The sequence below is a fragment of the Lithobates pipiens genome, unplaced genomic scaffold, assembly GCF_037356315.1.
Source record: "Lithobates pipiens isolate NorthernLeopardFrog02 unplaced genomic scaffold, aLitPip1_a1.2 Scaffold_18, whole genome shotgun sequence".
Lineage (NCBI taxonomy): Eukaryota > Metazoa > Chordata > Amphibia > Anura > Ranidae > Lithobates > Lithobates pipiens.
Genome location: NW_027507758.1, coordinates 573,806,056 through 573,828,169, shown reverse-complemented (window position 1 = coordinate 573,828,169; position 22,114 = coordinate 573,806,056). Strand labels below are relative to the sequence as shown.

The following is a 22,114-nucleotide window of genomic DNA, read 5'->3' as shown; positions in this document are numbered from 1 at the left end:
TAAAGGCCAGATTTGTGATGTCCACGACTAATAGTTTTCCTGTAGACAGATTCTCCCACCTCCACCTGAGCTGTGGATCTCTGCAGCTCCTCCAGAGTTGCCATGGGCCTCTTGGCTGCTTCTCTAACTAATGTTCTCCTAGTCCGGCCTGTCAGTTTAGGTGGGTGGCCAAGTCTTGGTAGGTTTGCAGTTGTGCCATACTCTTTTCATTTTTGGATGATAGATTGAACAGTACTCTGTGAGATGTTCCAAGCTTTGGATATTTATTTATAACCTAACCCTGCTTTAAACTCCACAACTTTATCCGTGACCTTTCTGGTTTGTTCCTTGGCCTTCATGATGCTGTTTGTTCACTAAGGTTCTCTAACAAACCTCTGAGGGCTTCACAGAACAGCTGCACTTATACTGAGATTAAATTACACACAGGTGGACTCTATTTACTAAGTAGGTGACTTCTGAAGGCAATTGGTTTCACTAGATTTTAGTTAGGGGTATCAGAGTAAAGGGGGCTGAATACAAATGCACGCTACACTTTTCAGATATTTGTTTGTAAAAAAAAAAAATTGAAAACCATTTTTCATTTTCCTTCCACTTCACAATTATGTGCCACTTTGTGTTGGTCTATGACATAAAATCTCAATAAAATACATTTACATTTTTGGTTGTAACATGAAAAATTGTGGAAAATTTCAAAGGGTGTGAATACTTTTTGAAGGCGTTGTACACCTGCAAGATAGCTCACAAAGCTGGAAAATCAAGCTGTGAATAGAAAATGACAGACACATTAAACACTAAATAGGGAGAAGTCCAGCAGCTGCATTGGGCCATGACTTAATAGCCTAGCAATAGCAATACAAATCTTACAAGAGTTCTATCCTTTCCCTACCCTGCCTAAAAAACATTTTTATTTTTGTTTTGTTGCCATTGGAGAATAGGGATAAGCCGAGTTCCAATCTGAACTTGGTTCAAACTGAGTTCACCTAAACCCATGGGGAACTGTCGCATGATTGCTTCCCTGCTGGCCCAATGAGCTGTGTGCGGGAGATTCCCCAACCATAGCTGCATGTAACAAAGGGGCGGTGAGGCTCATGACATAATTGTAAATGCAATTTGTCTGAATGTGGCCATGTGGACATGTTAGGTCAATGATGTAAGGGGTCCTTTAAAGAGGAAGTAAACCCTGATAGGTTTACTTCCTCTTACATTCCCTGCAAAGGTAAAACATAATGGACTACTATTCATCGGATAGTAGCCCATTATGTGTCACTTACCTGACACAGGAGCCAGCGAAGTCACCTCTGTCCCCTGTAGTCCGGAGTGTCCATCTTCTCAGTGGGTCTCGCTGCTCCGCCGATGTCATTAGACGAAGCCGCGACGACGTCACTCCCGTGCATGTGCACGGGAGGCATCACTCGCGGCATATCGCCATTGACAGCGGCGCGCTCATGCACCGTAGACAGCGTTGCCTGTCTTTCAGCATATATCTCCTAAACCATGCAGGTTTAGGAGATATTTCTTGGACCTACAGGTAAGCCTTAATCTAGGCTTACCTGTAGGTCAAAGTGGTTTGTAGTCAGCACTTTGATCCAGAATTTACAAAGTCTTTGACCTTGAATAAAGCTTTCAACCGAAAAAGAACAAGAACCCTTTCCTCAGTACCTGGAATGTTCTCTATCTCCTTGGCAATATTGGAAAAGCGTGGATTCGTTAGTGTCCTTGAAAACCCAACAACCAGGCACTTCTTGGGACGCCATGCTTGTTGGCCCTCCTCTGAAGAGTCCTCCCCTGATCGCTTACACTGGCTGTGGTGCCCCTCCAAGTTGAGAGCACACCCGGACGCCTTGAATCCTCCTTCAGTTACTGCGCCTCAGATCAGCCGGTTTTGAGACTCGGGAACAGATGGATCCCTACCCCAGACCATGCGAGTCTAATGGAGCTAGTAACACCGACCATGTTGTGGGGCGGCACACACTCCCGTGACCAGGACCCCTCGCGGGGCTACCCCGGTCCAGCTCCAGGAACAGGCAGCTATCGCCTTCACGAACCAACCTTGAACATGTAACTTCAACATCTTAAGTACCCTTCCCCAGACTCCTCAGCGGGGCCAGACGCACCCACTGATTGGCTCCGGGAAACGCTGATACCTAAAACGTCCAACCAGGCCTGGTTCTGGGCCTGTCATGTGCACCTAACTGTGCGCATGACCAGGCAGAACTCTAACACAGCCCAGCCAAACTGATGCCAAAGTTAAACCTACATAATCAGCCCATATAGCGCTGTCAATTTACGCAGTGCTCCACACATACATTGCAAGCTCACATCGGTCCCTACCCTCAAGGAGCCCACAATCCATGGTCCCCAACTCATATTCATACTGTATACTAGGGCCAATTTTGGACAGATGCCAATTAACCTCCGGAGTACCCGGAGGAAATCAATGCAGACACATGGAGAACAAGCAAACTCCAAGGAGGTAGTGTTGTTTTTTTTCCTACTACAACACTCAGCACTCAGTTTAAGAAAAGGCAAATTATACACTAAGCAACAGGTACGATTTGGCAGTTACACTTGGAAGGAAGAAAAGAGAAAGGAAAGAGAAGGAGAAAAGAAAGTAATAAAAGAGAGAATGGAGAAAAAAAAAAAGTGAAAGAAGGGAAAGAAAGCAGGAAAGTAGAAAGAAGGGAGGGGAAGAAGGAAGGAAGGAATAAAGAAAGGAAGAAAAAAAGGTGGGAGGGAAGGAAGGAAATGAGAGAGGGAAGGAAGGAGGAACTGGGAACTTTACCCTAGTTAAAGTGCACACAGCCAGGCACGCAGCATTTTCTCCACTCTCACTGGCTTGAATTAACAGTCTAGGGGTGTCTTTTTAGGGCTTTATTGTAACTGTGAACTTGAATGGGTTAAAGAGAACATGGGATACTCCAAAATTGGTGAACTGAACTCTTTGAGGACCCTTCCCTATCTTTCTGACAAGTGACAATGACTTCTCCCAAAAGACCAAAAGCTACACACAGTCACTAACTTGCAGCACTGGGGGTTTGCTCCAGTAAGGCAAAATAATTCCTTCCTGATCCCCCGAGAGGTAATCTAATATTCCCTGTATCAAATTTACCCATAAATATTAGTATACAGTTATATCATGTACACTTAGGAAAGAATTCAGACCTTTTTTAACCCCTTCAGATCCATGCTATAGCCGAATGATGGCTATAGAGCGGAGCTACTTTGCCGGGAGGGTGTCAATAGAGGTCCTCCTGCACTCGAGAAGCCTGTGCACCCCCTGCAGGGTATGCGCAGCGTGCTCTGTGATCAGTGAGTCTTTGAGTGTCAGCTGATCACAGATCGGAGTAAGGGGTCAATCCTGACCCCTTAACACATGATCAGCTGTCAGCCAATGACAGCTGATCATGTGATGTAAACAGAGCCGGTAATCGCCTATTTTTTCTCCTCACATTTATAGCACGAGGAGAAAAAAAAAAGCCGATCACTGGAGACTGTAAGAAGGACATCGGTCATGACAACGGAGAACAGCCTCTGCCTCATCTGTGCCCACCTGTGCCACCTGCCAGTGCTACCTACTGTACCAGTGCACAACAGTGCCACCTACCAGTGCCCCCAGTGCCACCTATCAGTGCCCACAGTGCCACCTATCAATGTCACCAATTAGTGCCTCATCAACAGTGCTGCCCATCAGTGCCACCTACCAGTGCCCATCAGTGCCACCTATCAGTGCCCATTAGTGGCATCTATCAGTGGTATCTATCAGTGACACCTATCAGTGCCTTTCTGTGCCACCCATCAGTGCCACCTATCAGGGCTAATTAGTGCCGTCTCATCAGTGCTGTCTTATCAGTGGCCATCAGTGCTGCCTTATCTGTGCCTATCAGTACCACCTTATCTGTGCCTATCAGTGCCCATCAATGCAGCCTATCAGTGCCCACCAGTGCAACTTATCAGTGCCCATCAATGCAGCCTCATAAGCACATATCAATGAAGAAGAAAAATTACCTGTTTGCAAAATTTTATAACAAACTATGAAACTTTTTTTTTTTTCAAAATGTTCCATCTTTGTTTGTTTAGCAAAAAAGAAAAAACAGAGTAGTGTTTAAATACCACCAAAAGAAAGCTCTATTTTTGTGAAAAAAAATGATAAAAATTTAATTTGGATACACATGACCAATTGTCATTCAAAGTGTGACAGCGCTGAAAGCTGAAAATTGGCCTGGGCAGGAGGGGGGTTTAAGTGCCCAGTAAGCAAGTGGTTAAAAGCAATCTACTGAACTGGCGAGAGCCAGCTCTTGAGGGAATCTATTCCACATGTTCACAGCTCTTACTGTGAAGAAACCTTTCGGTATTTGGAGATTAAATCTATTTTCCTCTAGACCAGGCGCTCCAAACTATGGCCCTCCAGCTGCTGCAAAACTACACATCCTATAAGGCATTGTAAAACTCTGATATTTACAGACAGGACTAGGCATGATGGGAATTGTAGTTCCAGAACAACTAGAGGGCCATAGTTTGGAGACCCCTGCTCTGCCCTGCCCCTTGTCCTCTGTGATGACCTTAGCCCTTGTACACACGGTCGGAGATTCCGACAACCAAATCTGTCGGAGTAATTCCGACGGATTAATTCCGGAAGAGGTCTGGAAGTGATGTTGCATACACACGGTCGGACAAAGTTGTCGGAAAATCCGATCGTACATAACGCGATGACGTTATTTTGTTACGATGGGACGACGTTCAGGCTAGTAGCCAATAGCTTTGGCCTAGGAATTTGATCTGAGCATGCATGGCACTTTGTCCATCGGAGCAGGCTACACATGATCGGAGTATGTCCGATCGGAGCATTTTGTCAGAAAATTTTACCGGTAAATTGGAAAAGTTGGTCCGTCGGATATTCCGACGGAAACAGTCTGATGGAGACCACACACAGTCGGAATATCAGACAAAACGGTCCGATAGGATACATTCCGGCGGAATCTCCGACCGTGTGTACGGGGGCTTAGAGTGAATAATACAACACTAAATTCACTATATGGACCCCTTATATAGTTATACATGTTGATCATATCCCCCTTAATCTCCTCTTCTCAAGAGAGAATAAATTCCCTAATCTTTCCTCATAGCTGAGCTCCTCCATGCCTCTTATCAGTTTGGTTGCCCTTCTCTGCACTTTCTTCAGTTCCCCGGTATCTTTTTTGAGAACTGGTGCCCAAAACTGAACTGCATATTCCAGATGAGGTCTTACTAATGATTTGTACAAAATTATATCTATCTATCTATCTATCTATCTATCTATCTATCTATCTATCTATCTATATATATATATATATATATATATCTTGTAATATTTGGGGGTTATTTTAGCTTAAAGGTAGAGCTTACCAGTGAGCTGGATCCACACCAGATGTCGTTTAAGGGCTCGTAGGCCCACTTTTATTAAAGAAAGAAAAGTCAGATAACAAAATAGTTGCCCATACAGGGGTTTCAGCTTTCCACAGCAGTAATGTATGTAGAACCAAAAATACCAAGCCACCTGGCTCTCTTTAGCAGCACTGCTGCTCAGACTTCTGCTGCAGCCCTCTTGGCTCTTTAACAGAGTTCCTGTACACCCAGTACATCAGCACTCTTTAACAGCTTCTCTTTCAGCCCACAAGCTTGGACCCTCTGTCTGCTCTGACAGACCAACCTGTGCAGACATGCACACTTCTTCTCCCTTACACGCCTGGACTCCTCGGGAGGGTGGAGCCCAGAACCATGGTGTTGGCTTTGTTTTAAGCCCAAGACCCACCTGTGCAATCATCCAGCCAGACTGCTGGCTGTTCCCAAAACCCGGTCCCAGGATTGGAGATTCACCACATATCCCCCCCCTTTGTTTCGACCCAGAGGGCGGAACACCCAAGTTACTTTTGGCACCTCTGTGCCAGATACCATTTACAGAAGTACCCTCCTGTCCAACCTCGCTTCTCCTAACGGGGAACTCCACCCAATGCCTCCTTTGGTGTCTCCCTCTAAGCCTTACTGTCACTCTGCTATGAGCTTTGATGCGACCTTCCCAACTTTTCTTCCGAGTGAATTTCCATAAGCACTTCCTCTCCTGAAATCTTAATGGGTTCCCGTTGGTCTTCCTACCAACCCTTCTGCCTCCACGCTTCAGGTTCCCAGGTTTCCCCAAAACTCTCTCAGCAGTACTGTTCTGAGACTGTAGGGGGCCTATTTCTATAGTTTTTAGAACGGAAACCCACCTCTTATTTCTGGTACCTGACTCAGCAGTCACTAACTGATTACCAGGTTTACCTGTACCTTTGTGCACCACATTATCATGTACCATTAACACATTATTTGGTTCATCATTGACAGACATATTCAAACCAACATTAGACCTCTCAATGTTGCACATGTCACCAATGCCTTTTTTTTCAAAATTTGCTAGGGCAGAGTCTGCAGAGGGCACACATACCAGAGGGCCACCATCACCCACAGGAACCTCACAGGATGCCACCTCCCCTGGGTTCACCCATTCTGCAGGCAGCTGTCCTACCACTTGACCTGTTCTGATGCCATCTGTATTTTTATCCACCAGAACAGGCAAGCTCTGGTCTGATCCACATACAATTTTTATCACACTCCTTGTCCATTCCCCTGTCCCGGGGACCTTATTAGGTTTGTCACCTAAACCAACCACTGGACTGGGGACCCCAGTCTTTTTAACCACCTTTGTTTGAGCCCTAGTCAGGATCTCTGCTGCTTTCAGGTCCACACATGGCCCTTCCACCTCATGTGGTTTTTCTACTGGTGCAGTATACACGCCCTTCACCAACTGACCAGCGCCACACTGGACCATAGCAGCAGAAATGCTTCCCATCTGGCTGTTAGGAGGTGTAACCACAGGCAATTTAGGCTTATTTTCAACTTCTCCAACGTCTGTCTCAAATATTTCTTCTGGATCTAATCTAGCAGCATACGTAGCGGCAACTTTTAACAAAAGTAGCAAATTTAGGAATAAACCATTCCTGTCCTGTTTTGCTTTGCTCTGTACAGCCTGCCATACAGTGCTCCACCTAGTGGTACTCCGCAATACCAGACCATAAGACTGTGGAGGAGACACACTAGTATAGATTGGCTGTACATCCCAAAGTTCAAGCATCTCTTTTAATGCTTCGGTTATAAACCAGGCCCTTGACTCCAGACCTAAGTCCTTCCTGGGGATTTTCATGACACTGGGGATGCAGAGAGACTCACTTGCTGAGACTTGAAAAGTTGCAACGTTTAACGGAACCTCCTCCCGGCTGGAGGTAAACACAGCCTGGTGCTCCACCAGAGCACTGCCAGGTGCTGGACTTATACACAACTTCTCAGGCCCAGCATCAGTGAACTGCTCCAGAACATTACTAGTGACAACGTCACGTTGACACTCCATGCCAACCTCAGTTTTGTGGGTCACGGACAATGCCTCTGCTGTGCCCTTATTTGGTTCATCCTGCTCACCAGGGTTAACCCCTGCAGCAGCCATCGCGCCCTCAGGTACAAGCTGTTCTGCAGCCCCTCCTGCTGGCCCAGCAGAAACCGTGTCCACCTTATCTTTGTGCATAAAAGCCTCATCTATCAGGGAGATAAGATTTTTGCTCCAACTATCCCAATCTGTTGTATGTGAGCTCCCTTCTGCGGTACTCCTCAGCACCGATCCATCTGCCCAAGGAGACACATAAGAACAGACTGGCTCAGCTGCAGACTCATTACACCAGTCATTGTAAATCATGTCAGACTGTGGTAGCACAGGTTGCAATACACCATATTCACCACCTTTCTCTGCTTGCATTTCATAAGCCTCACACACGTTTGCATTTTTCACAGGTTGTGTTAATCCACCATTTACCTCCACATTTTTAGTACTAGCAGTTTGCACCAACACATTACTATTACACGGTACAGTTCCATTCTGTCCCACCAGAGTGACATCGCAGTTGTCCAGGGCAACCTCTGACTCCAATACATGAAGTTCCCTGGGGATTCCTGTGGACAACTGTGCTGGCTTACCACCAGTTGCTACAGGTAACGGCCCATTTTTGATAACCCCAGGTTCTTTCAGAGCAAAAGTTTTCCCAACAGCAGCAAACTTTTCATTAACAGTAACACTTATAGCATTTTTAGCATTTGTAGGCTGTCCTAGCCCATGGTCAACTTGAGCCTGATAGTCATTAGACACAACACTTTTAGACATCAACACAGGTTCTATTTGGACTTTAACCCTTGCATTCCCACTATATAGGGAAAAGTCATTCTCAAGTGCACATTCAGTGGCCCCACTAACTGGGGTCACTCTCACATCATCATGGACAGTCTCGTAACCAGTCCTTTTATACATGAAATCAGCAGTTCCAGCCATCATTTCATTAAAGACAGTCTTACCCACCGCAGTAGTTGGGGTCACCATCTTCATTTGAGTACGTCGTCTTATGCACCAGTCCTCTGCTGCACTTTTACTGGCCAACACCTCCTGGTGGCCATGGGATGAAACTACAGCAGGCATCTCCCACCGCTTAGCACCCCCTGCAGGCACAACAGGAAACTTCTTGTTGCTAGGGGTGACTGCAAACATATTTTCACCGGACTCTGGGCCTACAGACAAAACTTTCTCAGCAACATTATCTCCAGCCGTATTCCACAACCTAGGGCAAGAAAACATGCCATGCCCCAGCTGGCCACATTCCAGGCATGGTACTGGACGACTTTTTCCCAAAGCGATTCTCTCCTGGTGATTCCCAGCTGGCCGGAATGCACAGGCCTCTTTGTGGGGACGCTGAACCAAACCTCTACTGCAGCTCCTTTCAGGCATAAATTTCACTCCGGTTGCCATGGGAGACCGCACTCTCCCAGCAGAACTTTGCTGGCTCTCTCCAACATAATAAACTAGCTCCTCCTTAAGCCACTTTCCACGATCCTTATTAGACATAGCCCATGGTACAGAGACAGCCCGACTGGCTTCTTTTGCGTTGCTATGGGCAACCACTCTCATCCTCAGCCTTTGATCAGCCTCTCTCCTTGCATATCGCATGGGGCTTCTCTCTGCTGGATCCCATCTCATGCTGTGACACATTCACATCTTTCACATTAGCTGTTTTAACTGCATCAGCTTTGCCAGGGGCAACAACAGCCCTCTTCCAGTTATGGACATCCAGCGGCTTTCCCCTTGCACTGAGGGTTGGCTTCCTTTCCTCTGTAGCTTGGTCCAGTGCTGCTAAATGCCGCTTGCACCAATCCACTGCAGATTCAAATGCTGGTGGACTCTCCATAATAGCAGTCACCTGTGCACTCATTGCACCAGGGTTGCTAGGGACAACCCCAGCCCTTTTTCTCCTGGATACACTCTGATCAGGTATGTATGGGGCTCGTTTGGGTGGTAACAACCCCTCCAACCACAGAGCTCTGTCTCTCATTTAAAGCAAGTTGCTTTTCTCTTCATGCAAGCTTTCCTCACCTGCACATTGCACACACTGATTGTGCTGTCTCATGCACACAAACACAGTTCATAGCAAGAGAAAAAAAAAAAATTTGACTTTTCATTCACAGGTACACCACCTGCAACACGCAATGCCTTTTGCCTGGCTGCACTTCCACACACAGCCAATAGTTCCTGATGCGACTTACTGTAGAGCAAGGACCCGGATTCCACCGTCTTGTGCCCGCATTCGAACACCACTTGTAATATTTGGGGGTTATTTTAGCTTAAAGGTAGAGCTTACCAGTGAGCTGGATCCACACCAGATGTCGTTTAAGGGCTCATAGGCCCACTTTTATTAAAGAAAGAAAAGTCAGATAACAAAATAGTTGCCCACACAGGGGTTTCAGCTTTCCACAGCAGTAATGTATGTAGAACCAAAAATACCAAGCCACCTGGCTCTCTTTAGCAGCACTGCTGCTCAGACTTCTGCTGCAGCCCTCTTGGCTCTTTAACAGAGTTCCTGTACACCCAGTACATCAGCACTCTTTAACAGCTTCTCTTTCAGCCCACAAGCTTGGACCCTCTGTCTGCTCTGACAGACCGACCTGTGCAGACATGCACACTTCTTCTCCCTTACACGCCTGGACTCCTCGGGAGGGTGGAGCCCAGAACCATGGTGTTGGCTTTGTTTTAAGCCCAAGACCCACCTGTGCAATCATCCAGCCAGACTGCTGGCTGTTCCCAAAACCCGGTCCCAGGATTGGAGATTCACCACAATATATATATATATATATATATACATATATATATATATATATATATATATATATATATATGTGTTGTGGTAGTTCGGAATCTCCAATCCTGGGACCGGGTTTTGGGAAGAAAGAATGGAAAAAATAAAGGCGTAAAGAAAAGATGGTTGAAAGGAAAGAAGGCAGTGCAGAGAAGGGAGAAAAGAAGTAATGTAGCAAGCAGGGAATAGAGGGAGAAAAGGCATGCAGATCAGCAGTAGTTTGCTGTCTGAATACATTAGTGCAAACATCACTTAATAGGCCTGGATGTGTAAGATAAGAAACAAAGCTGAGTGCTTATCAGTTGATGGCACAAAGTCACATACTCCAGAAAGTGTGCTGTAATTTTTTTTCAAACTTCTTGAATGTGAGAGTTGTTGATTACGTGTATTTGATCTAGTTTCACTTTTAGGTAATAATTGTACAATTAACATGGAGCGTCAGGAAAGACAAAAATGTGTAGCATGTCAGGTTATTACAATAAGTGAAGACCTGTACTCCAAACATGCCATGCTGGAGAGTTAGGTGCTTCAGCTATCACAAGTGTTTATCCCATATTAAAAGTCTTCTTTTAAATGGTATTGTTACCCTAGAAATAATTTATTTATAATATTGAAAGCAGACGTGGAGCCACAATAGTGAATTACATTCAAGATGTAACATACATATATTGCCTTCACGTTTGATGTGTATTTGGGTCAGTTCCCATGAGGTAAAATGATGCAGCCACTACCACACACCCAACTTGTTTTACAGCACTCTATAACTTAAAGGCCACGTAGGGTGGAACTTAGAGGGCAGAGCTCGACTAGGGCATTTTTCTAAATCTCCTAAAGTGGTGCATGTTTTAACTCTGAAGATTTATTTTTTTAAGTCCACTATTCATAACAAGTATAAAGTGTAAATAATTATTGCGTTGACAAGAAAAAAGCAAGCTGCTACATAAGAACGTGACAAAAATTAAAAAAGTAGAGCAATGTGAAAATGTAGCACTAAAAGTGATAAACAGTAGTAATAAATAACTGTGAAAACGCAAATCAATAACATTCTGAGTCCCATCTATGTGCAGAAAAGAGAGCAAAACAAGTCCCAAGTAGGTCAATCCAGACAGATGGCAAAGTCCACCACGGCCGAGTAGTTGTCCTCGTTTGGCAACAGATGATAAGCTGAGTGTGTAAAACATCCAAGGAAATATATCATTCAATATAAGATAAGGTTAATTACTCTTCCTGCAACCATTGGGCCTGAATGTAAACGACAACAGGTCCATTGGTAGAAATTGATCTTGAGATGGGGAATAGAAGACAACCAACAAATAGGAAAAACTTGCTTGGGGGGCAGTAACATATAGGAGGCTAATTTATTTGAAGCTTTCCCAAACCAGGAAAGGGGAGGCCAAAAGGAGACTTAGCGGATACAGCGGGAGGGGATGCTAAAAAATCCACTGGAGCAAAGACGTCACCATAGACCAGAAAGGTACAATTAAATCTCATTGCCAGAAAATGTGCTAATGAGTGCCTCTAGTTTTACGACATCTCCATCAAAGAGGGGAAAGGGAGGAATCATAATGATGCAATATTTTGGGAGTCCTATACCAGGAAAGTATTACTTTAAATTCTCTCTCTCTCTGTGCCACGCACCTGAATACTTTGGATATTGCAGTCCAAATCTTATCCCAATGAGGGAGGGAGATTGGTTGTTGAATGATTTGGGCCCATTTTCACATGTAGGTGTGTAGGTCTTCAGAAAGTGGAGAAGACTCCTGGAGCAATTGATAAATGGCAGATATTAGTTGCAGTTGGTGGGGACCTTGGGAACAGAGGAGTTCAAAGGCCATTGATTTGGGTAGAATAAGGGACAGAGAGAGGGTTGATAAATAGTGGCTTACTTGGGGGTACGAGTAGAACAGATTTTTTGGTATCTGGTGCTTGACCTGAAAGTCCGCAAAGGTCTGGGCACCATCTGTGTCCAGGGGATCATTTGAGTGTGCGATAGGCTTTCTAGGATCAAAGGATTATAGAGTACGTTGGAGAGGGGGACATGGTGAAGAGAGAGAGAACCTTGTGGCACGTACTCCATATATTTAACCACTTCAGCCCGAAGGATTTTACCCCCTTCCTGACCAGAGCACTTTCTGCGATTCGGCACTGCGTCTCTTTAACTGACAATTACATGGTCGTGCGACGTTGTACCCAAAGAAAATTGACGTCCTTTTTTCCTACAAATAGAGCTTTCTTTTGGTGGTATCTGATCGCCTCTGCTGTTTTTATTTTTTGCGCTATAAACAAAAAAAGAGTGACAATTTTGAAAAAAACTCAAATTTTGTTTTTGGCATTAAAGAGTTTATTGAAGTGAAAAACAATACAAGTCAGAAAAGTAACAATCCAATATTCAAACATAGATAACATGTAAAAGTAATATAGTCAGCAGTATCCTACTGAATCAGTTTGATACAAAAGGAAATAAGAAATTTGCTGGTTTGTAATCAATAAGCAAGTTATTGTCTCCCGTATGTTGCTGAGCTTTAACTCGGTAGTGTCTCTTATTATCTAAATTAGGAGACAGCTATAGTAGCCCAACTAATACAAATATCTGAATTGTTGATCATCATTGTGAGGAAAAACTAAGAGAAGTAAAGGAAGGAAGGAGAAGGTAAAAGATGGAAAAGAAAGAGGAAAAAAGGGGAACTGATGATTCTATAGTAATCCAGTTTCATCAGTATTGTCAAGTTTCTCAGGCCAGACCAAATGTGTCAGATTGTCTGAAATGTCTGAGAAAGCCTCTGATTACTTAAAAATGATCCAAGGTTTCCAAGAATATTTTTTACTTTTTGCTATAATAAATATCCCCCAAAAATATATATAAAAAACAATTTTTTTTCCCAAGTTTAGGCAAATATGTATTTTTCTACATATTTTTGGTAAAAAAAATCGCAATAAGCATATATTGATTGGTTTGTGCAAAATGTATAGCGTCTACAAAAGCATCACCCCATTCTTCCTCTCCATGACACGATCGTGGGCACCCGGCGGACAGTGAGTCCGCGGGACCCGCACTCATGGTCATGGAGACAGAGATGGGCACGCGCCCACACTGCCGGCCACGTGGCCGTGACACTGCTTCTTAAAGGGTACATACCTGTATGCCCTTTTGCCCACCAGCGCCATTCTGCTGACGTAAATCAGCATGAGCTGGTCATCAAGCGCTTAATGAAATCAACACGGGACCTAGACACAAACTATGGAGTTTGGGATTCTGATGTAAGGCAGGTGACCAGACAAGGGAGCAGGGATGATCTCTGACCACCTATTTGGTGGAAAAAAACTGGACCAGGATACCACTGCATGGAGGTGTAAGGCCAAATAATATTTGAAAATGTCTGGGGCCCCTAGACCGGATTCTGGAAGAGAGAAGATCACTGAGCTTGCTACTCTATGTGCCTTATCTCTCCAGGTAACATTTAGGAACCATTGTTTGATCAGTTTTAGTTAAGGCATGGAGATAGGGATTGGCAAAGTTTTGAAAAAAAAATAGCAGTTTAGGCATGACCGACATTTTCAACACATTGATTCTGCCTATCCAAGATATTGGAAATGGATTTCAGCGAGTCAACATGGCATTGATATCCTTTAGCAAAGGGGTGTATTTGGCCGGATATAGGTAAGAATATGTAGGGGTAATTTGTAGATGAGAGATGAGGTACACCAGTGGTAGGGATAGGAGTTTTGTAGAGACGCTAAGTCTTTCAGTGGAATGTGTAGAGGCAAGGCTTCTGTTTTAGAGGTATTGATTTTTTACCCAGATAGGGAGCTAAACTGGGATTGGAGAGTGTGCAGGGATGGAAGGGAAATATGAGGATTGGGGAGGGTCATTTCAGTTCAGCTTTAAAGGACTTCTAATATGAAAGAGCAGCGTTCTCTGAATCCCCACCGTTACACCTGAATGCTGGGCCATTTCATGGGAAATGCGCTTTTAGCGATGTAGAAGCTTGCCTGACCCTTCCTGTCTCTGGCAGATTCCTACTGGCCAGGTAGTAAGCCCATCACAGTGATGGGCCAAAAGAAATGTGTGGGAGGTGGGAGGAAACATAAAAAATTGCCCATCACAAAACAGGATCCAGGGATAATGCCAGGGCTGCTGCAAGTATGTCCAGGTACCCTAATGCAGCTTGAAATTTTTACATATAACTACTTTTTTTATGACAAAGTTGCCTTAAGTACATTCATTCTGAATGAAATGTACTGACTTTCCCAGGTTAGATTTAATTCCACCAACGAATGTAAGCATTTGCAGAACAAGGTATTCAAGGCTTTATAAGAAGGGCCACTGGGGGAACTCCTTTAACCTTTTGCCGACTGCCCCACTTACATTTACTGCGGCGCAGCAGCTCCTGTGCGCAGAATCACACACAGGTATGTGATTCTGCACTTCTGGGTCTGGGGCGTGCGTGTGATGTCCTCCGGGACCCGCCAATCATTCGAGAGACAGGGAAGATGGCGATCTGCCTATGTAAACAAGGCAGATCGCCGTTCTGAGGCAAGTAGAAACATATATCTCTGTCATCTCACAGTAAATGCATTCCTCACACAGTAGCCAGGCACTCCCTAGGAACACATTTAACCCTTTGATCGTACCCTGCCGGTGTCATTAGTACAGTGAAAGTGCATTTGTTTTATCACTGGTCCCCAAAAAGTGTCAAAAGTGTCAGTTAGGTGTCCAATTTATCCGCTGCAATATCACAGTCCCTGAGTCACTGACTGTCGCTATTACTAGTAAAAAAATAAAAATAAATACAAATTTCATAAACATATCCCAACGTTTGTGGATGCTATAACTTTTGCGCATACCAATCAATATACGCTTTTTGGGATGTTTTTTTACCAAAAATATGCGGCAGAATACATATTTGCCTAAACTGATGAAGAAATTCAATTTTTTACTTTTTTTTATTGGATATGTTTTATAGCAGAAAGTAAAAAAAAAATCAAAATTGTCTGCCTCCTTTTTGTGAAAGGCACAGAGGTGATCAAATACCACCAAAAGAAACCTCTATTTGTGGGGAAAAAAGGACGTCAATTTTATTTGCATACAGTGACGCAACCCAGTAATTGTCAGTTAAATTAATGCAGTGCTGTATCACAAAAAAATGGCCTGGTCATAAAGGGGGGGGAGTAAACCTTCTGGAGCTGAAGCAGTTACCTTTCTCAAAAAATGGACCCCAATCAGTTAGAAATCTTTTAATTTATTATTCTCTTAATCTTTTAAAAGTATTCCCAAACCTTATTTTCTTAATTTGTAGTGCGCTTTTAAATAGAAAATGATTGAGCTTAGCCAACACTTCTTCAACAAACTTTTATTAAATAGCTGATAACAAAACATTTAGAATTTCTATAGTTTTGCCATTTATAAATTATGTATTGGTAATATCAATCAGAAAATTTATAACTTCCAGTGGCAATCAGAAAATGCTAATTTCACTCAATAGATTGGCAGTGATGTCACAAGCGCTGCTATACAAGACAGAAAGTGGCACTTATTTTATTTCTCCCTTAGTGCACTGACACATGGCACTACAGTCTTTTATAAGGCTTTGGTCATTTCCGCAGGTGGTGCCTGTCATGAAATCCTTGCAGTTTGAATAGTCATCCATATAATGGCAAGGGTTGGCTGGTGAAAAATCAAAAATACATATTATAAATATATCTTAAAAGTAAAGGTTTTATTTCATAAAAATAGTTAACATTCACAAGTATTTTTCAAAATTTTTCCCTTTAGATTTTTATATGTAGCGCTACACATCCCCACCCCGCAGGAGGTCTTTTGAGCCTATTTCCCCCACTCACAGCATGGGCAGCCAGGCACATGCCATTGTACTGAAAATGTTATAGATAGGCAAATCCTATCCTCATATTGATTAGTCATTCAAAATTAGTGCAGCCTCATCAGTACACATTAGTAAAGGAGAAAAATTTTATAACAAACTATAAAAAAGGTGTTTTTTTCAAAATGTTCGGTCTTTATTTATTTAGCAAAAAAAAACCCAGTGGCGATTAAATACAGCCAAAAGAAAGCTTTATTTGTGTGCAAAAATGATACAGTGTTGTATGACCACGCAATTGTGATTCAAAGTGTGACAGCGCTAAAAGCTGAAAATTGGCCTGGACAGGAAGGGGGTAAAAGTGCCCACTAGGAAAGTGATTAATAAACACCTACAAATGGATAAAATGGCATGAAAACTTACTGCAAAGGCTATTTTCACAAGCGTTAGGACAATCTGCACAAGGTTTTCCACTTTTGTATGGGTATTGTGTAGGTTTTCGGTTCCCTCTGTAAAAAAAAAATGCAGATATCTAAATAACATATTAGAGAAAAGATGGGCAGCACAGTGGTGTAGTGGTTAGCACTCTCACCTAGCAGTAAGAAGGGTCGCTGGTTCGAATCCCAACCACGACTCTACCTGCCTGGAGTTTGCATGTTCTCCCTGTGCCTGCGTGGGTTTACACCAGGGACTCCGGTTTCCTTCCCCATACCAAAGACATGCAGGTAGGTAAATTGGCCCTAGTATATGAATGGGGACCGTGGATTGTGGGCTCCTTGAGGGTAGGGACCAATGTGAGTGTGTAATGTACAGGGATGGGGATTGTAGACACTCAGGTTGAACTGGATGGACTGGTGTCTTTATTCAACCTTACTAACTATGAAACTATGTTCAGTGATGGGAACTCTTAAAGGGGTTGTAAACCCTCATCAATTTTCACCTTAATGCATTTTATGCATAAAGGTGAAAAACATTTTTTAATGCAGCAGTGCCCCCGTAGCCCCATTATACTTACCTGAGCCCCGAAATTTGTGCGACGGGAATCAGCACACCAGCTCCGGCTGGTGCCTTGTGTCCTGATTGGATAGATTGATAGCAGCACAGCCATTGCCTCCCACTGATGTCAATCAAATCCAATGAGGCAGGCGCCGAGGGGCGGGGCCGAGTCATACATTCGGCGGCTATGGATGCCGAATGATGGACTTGGGAGTGCGCCCGCAAGGTCACCCCTCAGGAGAGCGCTCCTAGGGGGTTATCTGATGTGGGGAGGAGCTGCAAGAGCTGCCATGGGACCCCAGAAGAGCAGGTTCGGGGCCACTCTGTGTAAAACGAGCTGCACAGTGGAGGTAAGTATGAAATGTTTGTTATTTAAATACAAAACAAAAAAAACCCTTACAATCACTTTAAGGCGTCAGCATACTAAGACATTTTGGACAATTTCATGCTCCCAACTTTGTGGGAACAGTTTGGGGATGGCCCCTTCCTGTTCCAACATGACAGCGCACCAGTGTACAAAGCAAGGTCCATAAAGGCATGGATGAGCGAGTTTGGGGTGGAGGAACTTGCCAGGTCCTGACCTCAACCCTATAGAACATCTTTGGGATGAATTCGAGCGGAGACTGCGAGCCAAGCCTTCTCGTCCAACATTAGTGCCTGACCTCACAAATGGGCTTCTGGAAGAATGGTCAAATATTCCAATAGACACACTCCTAAACCTTGTGGACAGCAGCTGTTATAGCTGCAAAGGGAGGGCCAACTCAATGTTGACGGACTAAAGCCTTGCACACACGGTCGGACATTCGGACCACAAAATCTGTCAGATTTTTTCCAATGGATTTTGTCCGAAACTGGTGTTGCATACACACTGTTGGACAAAGTTGTCAGAAAATCAGATAGTTCGGAACGTGATGACGTTCGTTCGTTACGACGGGACTACCTTGAGGGTAGTAGCCAATAGCTTTGGTCTCATAATTTGATCTGAGCATGCATGGCACTTTGTCCGATCGGAATTCTCTACAAATGATCGGAAAAAGTCCGATCTGATTTTTTTGTCTGAAAATGTTAGATCCTGCTCTCAAATATTTTACGTCGGAAAGTCTGATAGAGCCCACACATGGTCAGATTTTCCGACAATATAATCCATATAATATATATAACCTTTTCCGTTGGAATTTCCGACCGTGTGTACAGGGCATAAGACTTTTGGTAATATAGTATATGTGACGTCAGTATCCCAGGACGCAACTTCAGGATAAAACTGAAACATCACCTAGGCAAAAATGGAGGACAGGGGCAAACAAAAAAGAGGAAAATAAAGCAAATAAAAAAAAATTACAAAAAATTTCCTTTTAAATTAGTTAGACGTGTGCAAAGAGAAATAAGGATCTCTTATTTATGTTTTATTTTCTAATATTTCATCTTTTTTGCTTTTTAGAGCTCTTTTCTGTCTATCTCCTTCACCGAATTTAAAAACGGCAAAAATCTCTATCTGTCTCAAAAAAAAAAAAAAAATGTAATTAATTTGATAACATTGTTGCATGACTATTTGTGATTCAAAGAGTGACAGCGCTGAAATCTGAAAATTTGCCTGGGCAGGAAGAAATAGCTGTAAATAAAGTCATCATGCTTTCTAGTAGATGCATCAAAGGGACAAACGAAAGAATATACAATGCTGTGAAAAAGTATTTGCCCCCCTTTCTGATTTTTTTATTTTTTTGCATATTTGTCACACCTAAATGACTCAGATCATCAAACTAATTTTATTATTACACAAAGATAACCCAATTAAATACAAAATTCAGTTTTTAAATGGTGATTTAATTTATTAAGGCAAAAAAGCTGTCCAAACCTGCCAGGCTTTATGTGAAAAAGTAATTGCCCCCTAAACCTAATAACTGGTTGTGCCACCCTTGGCGACAACAACTGCAATCAAGCGTTTGCCATAACTGGCAATGAGTCTTTCACATTGCTGTGGAGCAATTTTGGCCCACTCATCTTTGCAGAATTGTTTTACTTCAGCCACATTGGAGGGTTTTCCAGCATGAACGGTCTGTGTAAGGTCATGTTACAGCATCTCAATTGGATTTAAGTCCAGGCTTTGACTTGGCCACTGCAAAGCCTAAATTTTGCTTTGTTTGTACCATTTGGAGGTGGACTTGCTGTTGTGTTTTGGATCATTGTCCTGCTGCATAACCCAAGTGCACTTGAGCTTCTGGTCACGAACTGATGGCCGGACATTCTCTTTTAGTATTTTCAGTTTCAGAACTCATGGTTCCATCAATTATGGTAAGTCGTCCAGGTCCCGAAGCTGCAAAGCAGCCCCAGACCATCACGCTACCACCACCCTATCTGACTGTTGGTATGATGTTCTTGTTAAGAATTGCTGTATTAGTTTTATGACAGATGTAACGGGATGCACACCTTCCAAAAAGTTACATTTTTGTCTCATCAGTCCACAGAATATTTGCCTAAAAGTCTTGGGGATAATCAAGATGTTTTATGGTAAATGTCAGATGAGCCTTTGTGTTCTTTTTGGTCAGCAGTGGCTTTGGCCTTGGAATTCTACCATGGATGCCATTTTTTCCCAGTCTCTTTCTTATTGTTGAATCATGAAGACTGATCTTACCTGAGGTAAGTGAGGCCTGTAGTTCTTTAGATGTTGTTCTGGGTGCTTTTATGACCTGAGTTGTTGTCATGCTCTTGGAGTAATTTTTGTAGGCCTGGCCACTCTTGGGAAAGTTCACCACTGTTCCAAGTTATTTCCATTTGTGAATAATGGCTCTACCCACGGTTCACTGGAGTTCCAAAGCCTTATAAATGGCTTTAAAACCCGTCCTAGACCAATACAGTACTTTGTTTCAAATCTGTTCTTGATTTTTTTTAGATTGTGGCATGGTGTGTGGCTTTTTGTGATCTGTTCAGCCCCATACACACTATCAGATTTTCTGCTGAGTTTTTCCTTCAGATTTACCAAAACCATGTAGTAGAAGGACCTGCCTGATTGCATACACATTGAAACTCCTAAGGTTTGACCTCATATTATATGGTTTTGGTAAATGGTAAGTGTGTACGGGGCTTTAGCGTGCTTCATTGTGTCGGGCAACTTCTGTTTATGTGATTTCTTGGCTCAACAGGTCTGGCAGTAATCAGGCCTGAGTGTGGCAAGTGAAATTTAACTCAGCTTTCCAAAAAATTGTGGTTAATCACAGTTCATTCAAAATTCAGCATGAGAGGGGGCAATTATTTTTTTCACATATGGCCAGGCAGGTTTGAACAGCTTGTTTCCGTTAATAAATGAAATAATAATTTAAAAACTGCATCTTGGATTTACTTGGGTTATCTTTGTGTAATATTACAATTTGTTTGATGATCTGAATCATTTAAGTGTGAGAAATATGCAAAAAATAAATAAAAACAAGGAAAATACTTTTTCACAGCAATGTATTTTGCTACTTTAAGAATTCTAAGCCACTTTAGTTCCCAGGTGGAAGAACCAATTTTGGTTATCATAATGTCAGTGAAAGCCTGACCCTAATTTACTATGGTCTTCATGATTAGATCACATTGGTTTAACCATGTTTCAACACACCTATTATGCCATAAATGACAAGAATGCACATGGTCACCATGTGCACCCTTCGCTGCCCTGACCAATCTAATCTTTTCTCATATAGGAGAGGAAGGAGTACTTTTACTTTCTCTGGGTCTCCAACCCGAAAGGTAACCACACTTTGTTCACACCTGCCTCTAGGGCCAAGCCTTTTGGCTGGGACCAGAGGAATTTTTTTATTCCTGGCTGAAGGACCTGCCATGGTATTTCACTATGACAACAGCACTTATCCACTTCCCCTTTTCATTTATTTATGAGTGTTTGTCACTGTACTTTTTGCACAGTACTGCCTCACTCTCTGATTAGTAGGGTGTAGGTCCTCTGCCTGCCCTGAAAGTGGACTTCTGGTCAGGTTCTCCCCCTCCCTTGGGGTCTCCCTTTGGGGGAGCCCCACCTATTACTTGGGGTTGGCCTGTTTTGTCAGCCCTCCCAAAGAAAGGGGTCTGCCTGGTTTCGGCCAGGTGGACCAGTGAGTACATCAGTCCCTGTCAGGTGCCTTGTGCTCCACGGGATCAGGGAAAGTGTCCTTTCTCTTCAGAGGAGGACCATGTGTACACCCTTTGCACTTTTTTGTGTTCTCACTTTTGTGTGCACACATTTTTTTTGTTACGTTTTTGTGAGAGTGTTTCCCTACACCACAGAAAAAAAAAACACCAATAAATTCCATTTCATGTGTGAGTGCTGTTTTTTAATAATACTTACGCTGGGCAGTAATGGCAAACATAGTTATACTTGTTGACCAGATTTGGACATTCAGCAACACCGCATCCTATAAAACCGGATGGGCCCCACATCAACTAGGAAAAAATACAAAAAAAAATAATAAAAATGAATGTTCTCAGACACTTCACACTTCTAAGTTTTCAGTGGTGCATCCTATAAAAAGTAATAATTTCTTCATCTATATTAAGTCCTACATTTTACACTTAGAAATACTAGAATGTCAATAAACTCACTAAGTACAACAGAACAAAATAAAATTATGATGAAATAAAGCCTTATGTAATAAATGATAAATCTTGGTTAGGATTGGGACCCTGAGTTTCTGCATGTGCTACTTATGAGGGAGGTAAGTTATAAAAGTATTCCAGGCAAACATAGTATACAGTTAAACTATATATGAGGGCTGTACCAAAAGTACTCCAAAAAAGTGGGCACAAGTTTTTTTATTACTTTACATAGGTCATTCAAATTTCACTTGCTGGTAGAGTAATGGGGAGAGGACAATGCTGTTCTCTTAAATCAATGTTTACTATGCATGTTGTCTTGGCTTTGACAGGACATGTAAAGATTTCACCAGGGGAGGAGGTTGTGCAGGGATCTGCTGCCATCTACTGTCAGTGTTTGTAAATACCTGTAAATAAGAGGGCTCTACTGAAAGTAATTCAAAAGTGGTCATACCATGGGCGTAGCATAAGGGGTTGCAGGGGTCACAATCACAACCCCGCCCCAAG

The 22,114-nt window shown here is 43.1% G+C and overlaps 1 protein-coding gene across 1 annotated transcript in view; it reads right to left on the bottom strand.

The window, feature by feature from the left end:
* Positions 1-15,570: 15,570 nt before the first annotated feature.
* LOC143990296 (serotriflin-like) overlaps positions 15,571-22,114 on the bottom strand; it is a 39,371-nt gene continuing 32,827 nt past the window's right edge. The window contains exons 8-10 of the mRNA XM_077490355.1: positions 21,363-21,457; positions 16,475-16,560; positions 15,571-15,900 (exon numbers count right to left, since the gene is read on the bottom strand). Of these exons, the coding sequence (XP_077346481.1) occupies positions 15,767-15,900; positions 16,475-16,560; positions 21,363-21,457 (315 nt within the window). The 3' untranslated portion in view covers positions 15,571-15,766. The remainder of the gene's footprint in view (positions 15,901-16,474; positions 16,561-21,362; positions 21,458-22,114) is intronic.